The 15877-nt window shown below is 49.9% G+C and overlaps 1 protein-coding gene across 2 annotated transcripts in view; it reads right to left on the bottom strand.

Moving 5' to 3' along the window:
• LOC122387364 (proteoglycan 4-like) overlaps window positions 1-15877 on the bottom strand; it is a 136124-nt gene that overhangs the window by 23227 nt on the left and 97020 nt on the right. For both annotated transcript variants that reach the window (XM_043377487.1, XM_043377489.1), the window contains exon 2: window positions 13726-13897. In XM_043377487.1, coding sequence (XP_043233422.1) covers window positions 13726-13884 — 159 coding nt within the window. In that variant the 5' untranslated portion in view covers window positions 13885-13897. The remainder of the gene's footprint in view (window positions 1-13725; window positions 13898-15877) is intronic.

Raw genomic sequence — 15877 nt, 5'->3', positions numbered from 1 at the left:
ATCACAAAACTACACTGAAAACTGCTTGTCATCACAACTGCAATATGGGGTAGATGGCCAAATAAAGAACAGGGCCTAAACATGAACAGCCAACTTTGACTTTCAACTGCAATAACTGCTCCAATCCTGTGATAGAACCTGGCGATGCACCTACCTACCTTTCTGCACTCAGCAGGAAACTTTTTTTTAATCCAGATGATAAAGTGCAAGGCCCTATATACTAATAAAGTGTGATTAATTACTAATTCACATCTCCACATCTCCTCAGGGCTCAGAAACAACCCACTGAACTCTATAAATATCTGAAACCCCTACAAAAATAACTGAAACAAAAGCGCCGTTTTCGTCTCGCTAACTACGTTTACATTAATAGCTAATTTGCTGCATTGTTTAATTTGCAGCAGAACGTTTGTTGATCCTTTTCTCCTGAAAGCCTAGGCATAACATATTTAATATATTTCATTTTCCTTAAAATATTTTACCGAATATTATTAAGTGGTTTTATTTCAAATGAAATAATAATTAAAACGAAATTGGTGTTGTACAACCGATTTATTATATGATGATCTACCATACTACATGATAATCAATGACGTCATCTTACCAAAAAATCAAAAGACGTAGAGTAAGGATTTATAAAAGCTTAGCATACTTCTTGGCAAAACGTTTTCTTTGTTTTTTCGCAGTCGCACCAACGGCACTTCCAAGTTGCTACGCGCCCTAACCCATAACAACAACAACCAACGGCATTTAATTTTCCTTGTTCTTCTTCCTTTGTCCTTAACGTATCCTGTGGTTCCAGAGTCCCTGTCCTTTCCATTTCCTTTTAAATATATTTTTAATGCTCATCCCTATCCCCCAGTCCTAACAGTTTCAAATTGTATTGCAATAAAATGTTTTGAATTCTTCACATATAACCTCTCTACCTTCGTTGGTACTGTTGGTAGCCAGTGACACATCTAGGCAGGTAAGTAGGTACCTACCTGCTTTCCTGCTGTCTTCATAAAGCATACCTAATGAAGTTGTCAAATTTATAGCACATTTTCAACACTTTCATATCAATATGGTGTCAGTGTGGCATGTAACCTAGCTAGGTTCATTATGTTCAGGGTTCAATTCAGAAAAGCTCCGCATAACTCACATAAGAGACAGACGGGGGCTTTACATGGGGTAGATGGCCTGATGACTTAGCTGGAATATGGCCAAAATTAAATTGATAACTTTTTGGTGAAAGGTGGTGATTTGGGTTAAGGGGCGTTTGTTGAAGTCAACTACTGGGTTATTTTGCAACCATTAAATGAAACTTCTGCTCCAATTCTACCCATTGAACCTCAATATCATGATCCACCTGTCCATCACTAGGTATCCTTCCTTATTACATCAACATAGAAACTTTGAATGGCATGGCAATTTATAATTTTAAATGACAATATTTTTGTTTCTTCTGTAGGTAGGTAGGTAGGTATAGGTACACCAGACTGCTATGGACACTTTTCCAAGTTGGTGGGGCAAAAAACCTAATGTATATCTTGGTTTGAGTCGTTTGATTGAGTTGATTGATTCCTTTCATTGTCGCGTTTGAGTCGATTGAATCAATTCCCGAAAACTGCTCTGACTTGATTGATTTGATTGGTTTCCCAAATTTGTCGTGATTGAATTGATTGCTATTAATTGAGTCGTATACAACCCTGCTTACCACACGTGCAAGAGGATTGAGGAGACAAGGGGAGGGCGACGACCCTATGCAACTGTGCAAAATTTAGCACTTTGCCCGTCCGGTGTTGCATGCAAATAAACGAGCCATGCACGACACCAGCCATGTCTCCTAATAAGCGAGGCATGACTGGTAAACGACATCGATTATAATGGGCTGCATTGTACTCCGGTCTACTATAAGGCTGTTGTTTGATGTGGGGATTTACGATAAGACAGCCGCTGCGCTGCAACCGAATGTCACCACAACCAGAACTATGGTTCCAAGAGGTCATGACGACCATTGAACATGCATCCTGTCCACATAAAAACTCATTTGAAGCCTTAAATGTAACCTTTCCAGATTGAAACAGCATGTCCGTCATTACACAGCAAGGTTTTCTGCGGAATTCAGACCTCCGACATCCTTCACTTACCACAAAGTAAACGCGCTTCAAACAGCACAGGAATGCGTTTACTCTGTATACGCTGCACTCGTTAAATCAACAACCACGGAGTATCAGTACGATAACCACATCGCAGCAGATGCCCATGCGTCATGTCTGCAAATACTCATCGGGCTGACAAGCATATGCTCATCAAAGGCCCTTGGGCGCCTTCCACAGTCCGCCGTTATGCGATATGACGCGCGATAGTGTAATAGAAGCCAGCACGGACACATCGTGCGTCTCCTAACAGTTTCAGACAGAGGATTAACGACAAGGGTAGCACGGCCTCCTCTGTGAGAAAACAATGTAAATGTGAGTCTTCCCGCGGCGGGGCGCGAGGTAGTGTGTGAGGTGCGCGATGCTCCGAGCCCCTCCCCTCCGCAGCCGGCCGTGAGCTAATGCGTGTGGCGCGTGTTGCTTCCGAACCCACCCCATGCCGCGTCTAAGGGCTCTCCCTGGGTTCGATCGTATTGGTGAACCGCAGCACCGCCGCTTATCTTATTGAATGAGACGGCACCGCTGGCCGAGTCAGCAGCAGCTCCAGTGGCGGAAACAGCTCGCAGCTGCGCCGAGCAGTTCAGGGGCTGGCTTTTCCCTCCCTTTGGGCCTGCCACTACCTTTGGTATGCTAGGAACCGTGAGTCTCCATGGGACAACCATTAGTAACAAGAGCATCAGCCACCACCCGTCTGGTTGGCGGTGGTGGCAGCGGCGAGAAGGCGGCGGTGTTTGTCTGCGTTTGTTTGTGTTTGTGCTAGCTACGGGTCGTTGGCAGTCGCCCCGGACGCACGGAGGCTCCCAGAACTGCGAGCACAGGCTGGCTCCGTGGGTGTGACGAGACGGAGAGCAGGAGCAGGGCGTAAGCATACGGCGCGAGCGAAATCAGAGGGAGAGCCGGTGTCTGCTGAAGGAAAAAGGTGACTCCGAACTCGTGCGGAACAGAGATAAGACCGTGAAAAATAAGCTGACGAAGAGTAATGAAGCAGCCGTGATGGTGGGAACAGCCATTTCTCACAATGACAATGTTGGCCTAAGCCTGTTCCCCATGTACGACACTGAGCTCAGAAGAGCCAGGTCGCTGCAGCGGTCTGCTCCTGCTACTACAGTCATCTACTTCGCTGACAACCGACGACAAGATTCGGGGACACGCAGCCAGCCTGCCGTTCGGTTCGCGATAACGCAGCCAGCCGGCGGGATGACCGGATCTGGTGACGTCCCGGGACAGCGCCGTCTCAGACACAGCGGCGTCCTCTCGGAGCCGCACCGGCACTGGGCTGCACCGAGAGCGGCGCTTCCCACGCTCTGAAGGTCGGGCACCTGCACCGTCCGGCCATGATACGCTCGTACCGAGGGCGTTCTGCTCGCTCTCCACAGCTGTTAGTGATGACAGAGACGGCGAATATAGCGGAGACAGAGGCAGGGACGGCAGCAGTGATGACAGCGGCAGAGGCAGGAGTGGAGCCGATTCGCACGGCACGGAACACAGCTGGCCTATGTGGGCCGCCGGACAGAGCCACAAGGTCCGTGGAAGGCAGAGCGCATCTGAGTAACGCGCCATTTTTGGCACGACATGATGCGAGCAGTTTAAGCCCGCCGCTCCATTACGGCGCCACAGCCCCGTAAACAAAGGAGCATCATGTCTCCCGCCCGCCGTGCACGAGATGCCACATAAGGTGTCGGCTATGCCGGCAGTGTTTGCGTAACAAAGGCCAGCAGGCTCTTCCAGCCTTCAGAAACACTCGACCAGAATTTATCCACAAAACCCTCACGCAATGCTGGTGGCACGGAATACGAGAAGGTGAAATCGCTGTTCTCCGTCCAGCTCGCTCCGTCTCAGTCCGACCCTCCGCCCTCCCGGCGTCTCTGCAGCGCGATGCCGGCCGTGGATTGCGTGCAGCCACTGATGGGGCCGTGGCCCACCAGCCCTGCGAGGCCCGCTTTTTGCCGCCGTGGCCGGCACACGCGCACCACTCTCATGAAGTTACGTGCGCCAGATCACAGCGCGCCGACTGCATAGTGGTGAAGGAGCCGCAAAACCTGCGCGGTAGAAGGCCTCAATCGCGGCACGCATGGCACAAAGGATGAGCGAAAAACGGGGCATCTTGGTCGAATCGCCCACGTCCTGGCGGGATTGTAACCAGCCCTGCGCAGAGGTGGCTGACAAAGGCGAGACTGTGGACTGTGTAGTGTGTGTGTGAGACTGTGGACGGCAAACCGACCGGCGGTAGTAGGTAATCGACAGTGACCAGCGGTGACCAGAGCGGCAGTTCAAGTTCAATGTATCTACGGACAATTCCAAGTGCTGGCTTACTGTTTGGTCCGAGTCAGAATACATAAGGCCACAAGGGTAAAACAGGAACACATCATAAAATAAAAATCACTAAAATAGAGTATATGTACGGTCGCCGACCATCATCATACAATACAGCTAAAGCCAACGCAGAAATTCGGCGCGGTTCCCAGAGCCAGCGACGGCCGGCGAGACGAAACGCGGCAGGCAGTGCAGTGCAGGCAGTGCAGTGATAATCCCGGGAACGCTATACGGCCGCTGAACAGCACACATACAGTGGGAGTCTTGACAACAGGGTCGGATGAAACAGCATAAACGGTACCGATTTTAAGTCGTGATACCCATAAATGCGTGCAAAGTGGAAGATAAAAGATTTATTCTCAGCACGGACCACACATGCCAGGCTGTGTTAGTGCCAACCCAACGGGCTGAGTAAATCAGCATGCAGTCGGCAGTCGAGGGCAAACTCGGCTACCTCGGCGTCCGTTCCCATCGGCCGGCAAGCGTCACAGGGCCGAACAAAGCCAGCGGCCCGCCGACTGCAGCCGGCTTAAAAACCCGCCCAAGATACACCGCACTGATCGGACATTGTGCAGAGTGCACGACCGCGCCGGTCACGCCGTCTTTGACGCGGACCGGGGCGCCGGACTCAACCCCGAGACTGGCACTGCGACCGGTACCAGATACCCACACGCCGCCGTGGAGCAGCCACACACGCCGGCATGGGACGATAACCGACGCCAGAGAGCGCCGTATGGTAGGAACGTCGAGAGACTGCACCAATCCTCGGTGAATTACCTGCATGCAACACTCATTCGACGTAGCCTAAAAACACCACTGCGAGAATAAAGCCACGCGTCCAAGTCTGTCTGCTTTGAGGTCAGCACCAAGTGCAAGAAATGCGTAATGCCGTCACACCGCAGTGTTTGTAACCCGGGCGGCGTGTCGCCGGCCGTCACAGGCCACCGTGCTGTCACGGCCGGCCGTCACAACAGCCGAGCAAGACGTGACGCAGGCGTGGTGCACTGACGACGCACACACGACGCACACACACAGCCTCATAGCGGGCCGCGCGCACTGGCGGGACGCAGGCAGACAGGACGCAGCAGCCAAACACCAGACAGCACGGAAATCCAGAGCGTAAAACTAAAATTTAACGACTGCAGAGAAGACGGGTAGACATGAATAAAAGGGGCGCCAAAAGCGAACGGTATCTCCACCCATCTGCCCCACCGGAGGAACAGGGAACGCGGCGCCATGTCCCGTCGGCCGGCCCGACCGCAGACCGGACGTGCCGGGCCCCCGCGCCGCGCCGGCCAGAAGTCACCGGCAGGCGACTCGTGGCCGGCCGTTCAGTCCTGCCCACTGGCTCCCGTCACCAGTCCCCGCGCCACCGCACCTGACCCTCACAAACCGCATCGCGGACAACTCAGCGACGCCACTGGCTGCCCAGCAGACAACACCGTCCTCAGGACCGACTCTGGCGGGCATTCAGGGAATCGTTTCGAGCTCACCTGGTCGCGGGCCGGAGTCGGGACCAGGCTCGGGCTCATTACGGGCCGGCCCAACTGCGTGCCGTGTTTATCGGAGCAGGAATGTCTTATCACAACAGCGGACAGCTCGCGCGCAAAGCTGAGCTCGACCGCCGGATCCGAGCGCAGCTGAGCGCGTGTGCTGAGGGAGGGCTCTTCGACCAGATTTAGACATTGCGGACACGCCAAACTGGTTCGGCTCACGTGAGAGAACAGCTGCAAGCTTAAAGGGACCATCCCACCTTAACATTAGTTTTGAGTTGAGATAGCCAAGTTTGCGGCCAGGCTCAGAAACCACCATTTATCCTGGTCGCAACCCCCGCAGCTTTATGGTGTTCAAGAAATTTCTTCCCTTTACTTGCAGGGTGGGACCAGCTTAGTCCCTATCTCTTAACCATTAGCGGTTTTTTGATGACGTCAGCAGTCATTTCAACGCCCGCCATTCCTTGAACCCGAGTTTTGCTGACCTTGAGCTCCCTTTTTTATCAACGTGAAATCCGTCGTCGGCGCTGAGAAAGCCTATTGCTTTTCATTTTAATTTGAATATTAGAAGATACCCACCACTGGAACTTGGACTGATATTATACCAAGGCCGAAGATGATCAAGCTGCCTGCTATATCTGGAGCTTGGTGTTCAACTTCAACATGGAATAAAAAACAAAATATCAAAGCAAACTGGATATGGTACTGCAAGTTAAAGTCCAAAGAAATTTGAAGAGCTGACAATTGACATTAATTCTTTTCCTGCAAGGTTTCCATATGGAGATCACAGTCACACCATGAAGAAATATTTTTGATGTTAACAGTTGAAAGGGGATTTATCTTCCAGTTTAGACGAAAGACGCTGCTGACTGTCTTTGGAAAAGGATGTCGGCATGAGGTGCAATTGTGCTTGTGAAGTGGTTATAACTGGTCTTTTCACAGTATTAAATTGAATGTGCCATTGCAGCCAAGTGTGTTATCATGTAAGGTAAAATCAAAACTACAATGTTGGTTTTACGAGCATTGAGAAGGCTGGTAGGTAACACCTGCCTGTGCTCGTAAATCATGCTGCCAGAGTATTCTAAATTAATTTTATCATACACTTTTGTTGTCCAGAATGGTTGCACTATTGTTTGGTATCATATTATTCCATGTAAATATGGTAGTGTAAAGTCCGACCAACATGTTACCAGATTTGAAGCTGTTACGTTACCTAAGTACCTGTTTTTTACTGGCGTGGTGAATGTCACCTGGATTTTGTTTTGAGGTGCAGACCTAGTAACTCTGACTACATGGGTTTGAAGCTATTATCTATTCTGTTTTTACTGGCCTGGTGAATGGCGACTGATGTTGTCCGTGGATGGCACTGAAACAAATTTTGAGTGTTTTGTACAGTGTTTTAATACAATGCTGAGGGCTGAAAGTTGTCTTGTTTAGAGTGGTGAAAGTTCAGGATATGCCAGCCACCATGGTGGGTCAGAGTTAAATGTGTTGCAGTCAGTTCGGCTTCGGCAAGCACACGGATGGGCATACGCATCGAGACCTGCTCTGCCATACTTTCAGCCAATTTTACCTAGGTAAGTCTTTTCTTTTTTCTGCCAAAAGCTATGACATTGTGAATTTCAGCACTGTGGCCTGTGTGTAGCTTTCAGGAAAGCAATTCTAAATAAAGCTCTGATAAAGTGCAAAATCAGCAATGCAGCCCTCTATTACATTTTCTACAACATCTTACTTGTTCCTTGCATGGAGAGAAAAATGCAATGTCAATGAATTCGTTTATTCACATAATTTGACAAGCATGCAGTTACCTGCTACTATCACTGCACAAAACAGAGCAGAAAACATCAGTTGATCAAACACAAGACATAACAGAAGTTTACAACATAGGGCTGCCGAACCTGCTTCCTCCCACCACAGTTGATGCCATTTCCTAGCCTGGCTTGATGTGAGCACTGAATAGCTGCTTTGTCTAATTACAGCTCACTACCATTCAACTTAAACTACTCTCTAGTGAGAGCGTTCAGTGTTCATAGCAGCTCGACAGACGACAGACAACAAACATCTTGACAAACCAACCAGTATTTGATTTGGCTAATGATTTATGTGCTTGTTGTATCATGGCCAAACTACTTTAACAGCAATAATCCCTGTTTCATCTTGATCTTGCTTTTATTTCCATTTGAACTCAGATCTTGAAACAATCATCTGAAGTGATATCAGATACTGGCTTCTGTTTCTCTTGAAAGCAAGTTAAAACAACAATGATAAACTAAGGCAGGAGATGTGAGTTGTGGCAGTAGATTTTTGATCCAACATATGTCAACCTTATATTGCTTGAGACCTCTGTGACAGACAAACAAATATTTATAGTTTTTTGATAGTTTGGATTCTTGGCTTGATTTAGCAGATCAGCTGTGAACCTTGACTTTGAAATCACATAAATGTCATGGTACCCGAACGAATCCTCGCATGACATTTCTTCGTAGCACAATTTTTCGTCCGCATTTCTTCGTCTACAAATCTTCGTCGGTGTATTTATTTGTCCCTCAATGCTTACTCTTGCATATATTTGCGTTGAAGAAGAAATGCGAGCCGATTTTCATATACCCTGGTGCGAGACAAAGTAATGCGATAGGTACGAATAAATGCCCTGACGAAGATTTGCAGACGAAGAATTGCGATACGAAGAAATGCCATAAGAATTGTCCTGGAATCCTTTATTGGCCATCATATATTGACCTTGATAAGATAAACGCATCATTCGCGCAATATTTGTCGCACTTTGATACCAAACTATTGCTTCCAAATGCCGACGTAAAGAAAACCTTTATGTGACGTCATAGAAACAGCGGATTTCCCTAAAAGTAAACAAAAATAAAAGTCTTATATCTCGAAAACGGGTGAATATTTTCCGGTAAAATTTGGTAGATGTTCATTTTCGCTCTTTGTGATTCACGCTACATCACTTTTATGCCAATTCATTAACTTTTTTGAAGGTGGGAGGGTCCCTTTAAACAAATATTTGCAAAACACTGAAGACCTTTCAACTGTATGCATCATAATGGTTCAGGTCGATTAAAGGATAACTCGCTTTGGTTGTCATGCGAAGTCTGGCAAGGCAGAAAGAGGATCTCCAAACTTGTCGCCGCAGTCAGTGAAGGATGGACTTAAAGGGACCCTCCCACCTTAACATTAGATTTGAGTTGAGATAGCCAAAATGGGGTCCCTGGCTCACAATTACCGGTTTCGGCACTCACAACATCGAGCAATGCCTTAAATCGGAAATATTGAATTTCAAAATTGCAGCATTTTGATTCAGAGGGGCTAATGCATAGGAATACCCCTCTGAATGTGTGACGTCAGCGCAGATATCTAACGATTTTTAAATGTTTGACTAAAACGTTTTGTAGCACGCGGTGGTATATGCTACTTTGCGCGCAACAAGTGCCGCACTTTCAGCTGCCAAACTATTGCTTCCAAATAAAGTCGCTAGGAACAGCGGAGATCCCAAAATGTAAACAAACGAAAAAGTCTAATATCTTGAAAACCGGTGAATATTTTTCGGTGAAATTTGGTAGATATTCGTTTTCGCTCTTTCTGAACCGAGCGACATCACTTTCATGCCAATTCATAAACTTTTTTGAAGGTGGGAGGGTCCCTTTAACCCGCGCCCCACTGGGGGGGCTATTTATAGCCCCCTCCCGTTTTTCTGCAATAACTTCCAAACCGCTTGACGTATCGACGCCAAACTTTCAGTACCTTCGGCTGCATCAATTTGACACCTTGTGTCAAAATTTGAACTTCGTACCTATCATAGGTCGGCCGGAAATGACATCAGAGTGACGTCATGTTCGACCGATTTCGACGCAAAACATTGAACCACGGCAATCGCTCCCAAGGGCTCAGTTTTTAGGCTAGATCCAATTTCTTTGCATGACAGGACTCAGAATAGACTGTGCTATCAAACTGCTATCTCGGATTTTCGAAATTTTGAAAATTTCGAAAATTTTATAAAATAAAATTCAAAATTTACATTTTTACATTTTTTTCAAAAAGTTTTTGACTTTTCGAAAAAACCGGAATATATGTGATAGAACGCGTTATTATGACTAACCTTAGCAAGTTTTAGCTAAATATTTTCAAAAATGGCCAAGTTATACGCATTATTGCAAAAAATTCACAATTATTAATTTTTCAAATCAATTTTTCACCACGTACCTATTTGACATCGTACACCAATATAAATAGCACCATCGTGTTCCTGAGCTCAAACTGCATCCAATAGACACCTTTTCTGTTGAAAAATTATAACTTCAAGATTTGACCTTCTTTGACCTGAAAGTGACCTGACCTAAGCTAAATTCGACTCAAAATGACCTCGAATGACACAGACGACATCAAATTCGAAATGTTTGGCCTAAATGGACCATAAAACATGTGTCCCGTGACCGACGCATGATATAATATTTTCGTGACCTGTGATGACCTGACCTTGACCTGAAAATCAAAGTACAAGTTTGGTACCCTCCGGGTATCTAGAGCATCTGTTCACGAGTGTGTGAACCAAAAATGAGCCTGATCTGACTTGTAAGACGGCGGCCAGAGCCAAAACGCGAACAAGCAAAATGCTAATAATTTTTACTTTGACCTGACCTGTGACGTCATCGGTGACCTCAAGGTCAATGAAATTAGGTTTCGCTCGACAGTTTTTCCGGGCTATCAGACGCCGTTTGAATTTTGACGATCGGCCCAGTAGTTTCGGAGTTAGGAGGGGGGGCTATGAATAGCCCCCCCCCCCCCCCCAGTAGGGCGTGTTATACGCAGACCCCAGTGGGGCGCGGGTTAACGCAGCGATCATTGATGCCTGAACTTTGTATGACACAGAACGAGTAGTTCCCTATCTTCCTGATGATGAGCATAACAGGTTCAACGCGATCTTGATAGAAACAATAACACAAAGCCGAAGAATGCTGTCAGAAATGCAATCTACAACATGGATGCAAGTTGTAACTACTACTGCGGCCTTTCAGTGTATGTAGAGTACGACTGACTCAACAGTGGTCGGAGTGCCGGGCTACCGTCGAGCGTCCAGCAATTCCGACTTCAACCATCGCTTTGTTCGGTATACCTAGGTACCTACCTACTTGGCAAGGTCATTCATTGATTCTTGTTGGCGTATTGGAGTTCGGGGTGATAGTTTTACGGTCAAAATGTAAATAAAGCGACTGTATCACGGTAAGCAGGCTGGTTTGAAAAAGGACTACACGACGTTTCACTGGAAGAATAAAACAAGAGGAGCATATTGGCAAGACAGTGTGGACTGTGCAGTGCGCAGCGACGCTTTCGCCTGGTACTTGGGGGCATAAGCCATAAGATGACTGTCTGTCAGCAGCTGCCCGCCCCGCGCTTTGAGGGTAGAGGAGCAGCTTCGCTGCCTGGGCTGCTCCTCCCGCGCGATGCCTCTCTGATACTATAGGACTGCAGGCTCACAGCGAGTCACCTTTTGCGCTACAGAACAGGCGGCCGCTCAATGCCTCCAGCGACTGTGACTAATTGAAATAATAGGCTAGGCCGGAGTTCCGGCCGGTGAATGCCGCCAGCCATCCGCAGCGCTCGGCTGGGTGTATCAAATGACCTAAAACCGACAGTCCTCCAATAAAAAGGGACAGGGTCGTTACTAGTTCCCATTATAACTCATAATCAAATTATTTATCTATTGAGGTAATCGCAAAACAAGCATGAATGAACGTTCAATAGGGGAAGTTGGTGGATCGCCGAATACTTTTTTTCTGACGCCCGTAGCACGCAAGGTAGACAACATAAGCTATTCTTGTTGGCGTCATTCGAGAGGCCAGTCTTTTGCCTTTCAAACATACCAGGCGCATTTGATGAATTCGCATACCGTTAAGCGCACAAACTAAAAATATCAAAGAAGTGACTTTTTCGGCGTTGCCCCGGACTGCGGGGAAAGCCGAAAATGGGAGAAATGATCTACGGGAATGCCGAAATTGATGTTTTGATATTTTATCTCAAATTTTATCCAGAATTCTTCAAAGCTGCCACGCGTTTTAAGAGCTTGAGGACGCTTGGTGCACACTGGAAGTTATAATTGTGTGATATAATAAGAAAAGGCCAGGTAAATCATTCCTTATGGTAACAGGCCGTTGTGTCGGTTAAAAGTGTAATTTGTGTGACTAAAAATACGCGTTGCTATTCTACAGCGGTAAAGTTCACGTAGCGTGCTTTAACGCGCGTAATTGCACGTTTTCGGCATTACCCCAGCCAGCCATACTTTCATTTGCAGGCCCATAACTTTTCAACGTGCTGTATAAATTTCAAATAGGCAGCACACTTATGCAAAGACGTGCTGAAGATTACTTGACCGAATTGGCCAGACAAACGGTAGCATAATGAGTAGGAAATGCAGCTTCGAAGACGCATGTAGTACAAAGGAAACGTACCTTGAAAACGCTCTTGGCGCCCTCACAGCCGAAGTATTCCGAATGACGACTGGTAACAAACATGCGATAATTGGTAGTCACTTAAGCTTCAGAGCATCACTGACAGGTAGCATCCATGTCGTACGGTTTTCGAAATATCTCGAATTTCGGCTTTGCCCCAACTCCGGCATTGCCCCAACTTCCCCTAATCTTTTACGCAGCCGCTGGAGCGGAGCCCAACAGTTGGTGACATTGCTCGTTTATCGGACAAACAGTCTGGCATACCACTCTTCAATGCAATCACCTTTTTTATATTTCCCGAAGGAATCAGCAAATGTAAATCGAAAGGAACGGGTCACCGAGATCTAAATCAGATGGGCCCTGGGGCGGGTTGTTGGAAGCCGGTTCAAGAGGCGTCGCTCCCGAAAGGGCATGCTCGTCAGAAAACGACAGATTAAATATTTTCGAGGAGCCAAAAGACGGATTTCCAAGTCGGATATGAGCTCAAGGCACGTGGAGTTATCGTAGGTCGTTTAGATGCACTTTTCGGCCATAAATGCCCCTCGTAAATCATAAAGCCGCTAGTTTTCAACATTGCTTTACGAAACAGCATTATTGCGTGCATCGCTTTGTCAGATTGTAACCCTACGGAAAGTCGGCCTCGGCCAGCCCCCTGCGGGGGCGAGCGTTGTGCCGCTTCACTGCGGGAAGCGGACTGCCTCTGTTGGCCCCGCGCCGCGCCGGTACGCCGCCCAGGTGTTGCGTAAGCCGAGCGCGCAGATCACGACAGCGGGCACGCAGTTCACGACAGCGCGGTTGCACAAGACCTCGGCAGCCGGATGGAGTCCGCCGCCAGGTCGGCCGGCGGACAAAGCTCGGCGGACACTGGCGGCGGCCCGCGTCCGGCTGGCCGACGTCCGTTTATTATCATACTGTCGGCTCTTTAGCGAAAGCCCACGCCTCCCACCCCACCCCCACCCCTCCCCGCCATGGGTCAAGGCTCTCCGACTAATCTATGTGCATTTGTCATCATATATGTATTTGACCCAACTATCGCCTGTTGAGATCTGCCGATCTTATTAGTTATTACGCACCACCAAAGGCAATTGTAAACTGGACGCCACGGCCGAACGGTACCAGCGACTGTCAAAAAATAATCTGGGAGTCCACAACTTGTACATTTCGTAGGAGTGGCACTCGATCTTTCATACAAAAGAATTGAGACCCTAAAGGTCATGGAAGGTCATCTTGACTAACGCACAGAAAGTCACCATCACCCCCTCCTCCGGCGTGACCCCGGTGACCTGTCCGGCCCGGGCCCGGCCGGCCGGCGCCACTCACCGCGCCGTTGGTCTGTGCGGCGGGCTTGGCGTCGCCGTTTGAGGGCGCTGTCGCCTCCTTGTTCTCAATAACCTCGGCCTTCGGCTCTGCGGAGACGGCGTCCTTCTTGGGCGAGCCGGTGGTCACCTCGAACGAGCGCTTGCTCTGCTTCAGACCCATGACAGCGGCTAGTCTGCAACAGGACGGACGAAAACACGTCAGATGTGAGAGTTGACACGGCGGACCGGAGACGTGCGCCGCTGCAGGCTATAGCGATCGAATGGCGAAACATGACGGAAGGTATGACAAGAATCTGTAGTGTGACTTACAGCGTGACATGCGTGACTGTAGCGTAAGAGGGCACGTATACCAGCTCGATTCCATTGAAGCCAGGACCATGGACTGTGATCGATAAAAGGTCGTGGGACACGCGTCGGTCGGTCAGGGCAGTCCCGTGCGGTGTATGCCGAGACGGACGCCACCGGCAATTTCTGACAGGATGTCACACAGGTGGGGCCCGGCTGCCGCATGGGTCACACGGCGTCGCTGCAAACGAAACAAAGGCATCGCGTGCTACCGGTGCTGACAAACAATGCCGGAATTAATCACTGGCGCAAGGTCGACCCGGTCCCGGGTCAGCCCTCCTCAATGGGAGCCGGGTCACGGAAGGTCACGCCGGCCCCCATGCTGACGGCTCCAGGGTCACCCTTAGTTACGGCAATGAAACAAAGGGAACGGGGGCATTGTAGTGGGTGCCCAGTGCTCATGTCCAGGGGGCGAAATATCAGAGCGATCCTCCAGCCCCGTGGCCAGAGCTTCATCGTAGAAATGATGACGAACAAGTGACAAATACGATCACCGCCCTGCTGGTGCCGGCCGGACCGTGTCTGCTCTGCCCCGATCCCGACCCGGCCTCCTGCCCCGGTCCCGACCCGGCCGGCCCGTGTCTGCTCTGCCCCGGTCCCGACCCGGCCTGCTGCCCCGGTCCCGACCCGGCCGGCCCGCGTCTGCTCTGTCCCGGTACCGACCCGGCCGGCCCACCTCGGGTAATCCGGATTGCGGGTGGGATTGTTTTGACGGCGCACACCGGCTCCGCGGAGCGGAGAGTCGGGCTGCGGTATCGCCCGGCCGGTCACCACCGAGGCGCTTCGCATCGACAGGCTGCCGGATGGCTGCTGGACTAGCGCAACCACGACGGATCCATTCAGCCCAGTAATTTTCAGCGAGGCACTGCACTGCACTGCACTGCACTGCACTGAATGGCTCAGTGCACAACTGTTATTTGTCTCGGTAAAGCGAAATCAGTCAATTACTCTCTGGACTACCTGGCTAGCTCGCCGCTATGAATTCCACTCGGAGCTGGAGCTTGTCGCAGGATCCCCAGCGCCGCCGAGTGGCTGCATTAGCCGAACCGCCGATGCGGGAGACTCTCCTCAGGCCGGCGCGCGGTCACACACATCGGTCGCATTCCGCCCACCGCCGGCGCCGTCAGGTGCAGGCAGGGCCGATCAGATCCGCGACCGGACGGACCGGCGCCGGAGAGGTGGATGGGCGGCCCGATAAACAGTGCGGGCCGGCTCAGAGCGTTTCCGGCCGGACAGTGGCCGGCTGTTTTCCCGCGGCATTCCTGCGCCGACACTGAGGCGGCTGCTCCCCGTCCGCTACGGTGGACGCAGGACAACTGGAAACTCGGGCGAGCCGCCACCGGAGACTAATGACATGTATGCTGGATCATGCACATCGGATTGTCCTTTTCGTTTAGATCACAGGAAATATAAAACAGCGTGCATGTGGTCGCCACAGTACACTACCCCTGGAGCACGATACAAAAAAAAATCGGCCACGAGAGACGCAGTTAACCAAAAAAAAAGGAAATCGCTCAATGCTGTCGTTGGTCGGTCGGACTTGGCGGCGGCAGTCTCTTTGAGCGGCTATGTGGCGTGATGCGGCGCCAGCGGACGGACGGCCTGTGACGGACCGACCGTACCGGGCGGACGGCGGGTCAGCGTGTGCTCAGCGCCGCTCGAGGCTGGCTGCTCTGCACGACTGCCCTGTTCGCCCATCAACCCAAATCGTTACATCTTTGTGGAGGTGACGAGAACCAACACATCCTTCTGTCGTTAACTGAGAGCCAATGTCACCCTTTAGCTGCCCGGCAGCTGTCCGTCGGAAC

Source organism: Amphibalanus amphitrite, unplaced genomic scaffold (genome assembly GCF_019059575.1).
Source record: "Amphibalanus amphitrite isolate SeventyFive unplaced genomic scaffold, NRLGWU_Aamphi_draft 000284F_arrow, whole genome shotgun sequence".
Classification (NCBI taxonomy): domain Eukaryota; kingdom Metazoa; phylum Arthropoda; class Thecostraca; order Balanomorpha; family Balanidae; genus Amphibalanus; species Amphibalanus amphitrite.
This window is presented reverse-complemented; position numbering and strand designations above follow the sequence as displayed.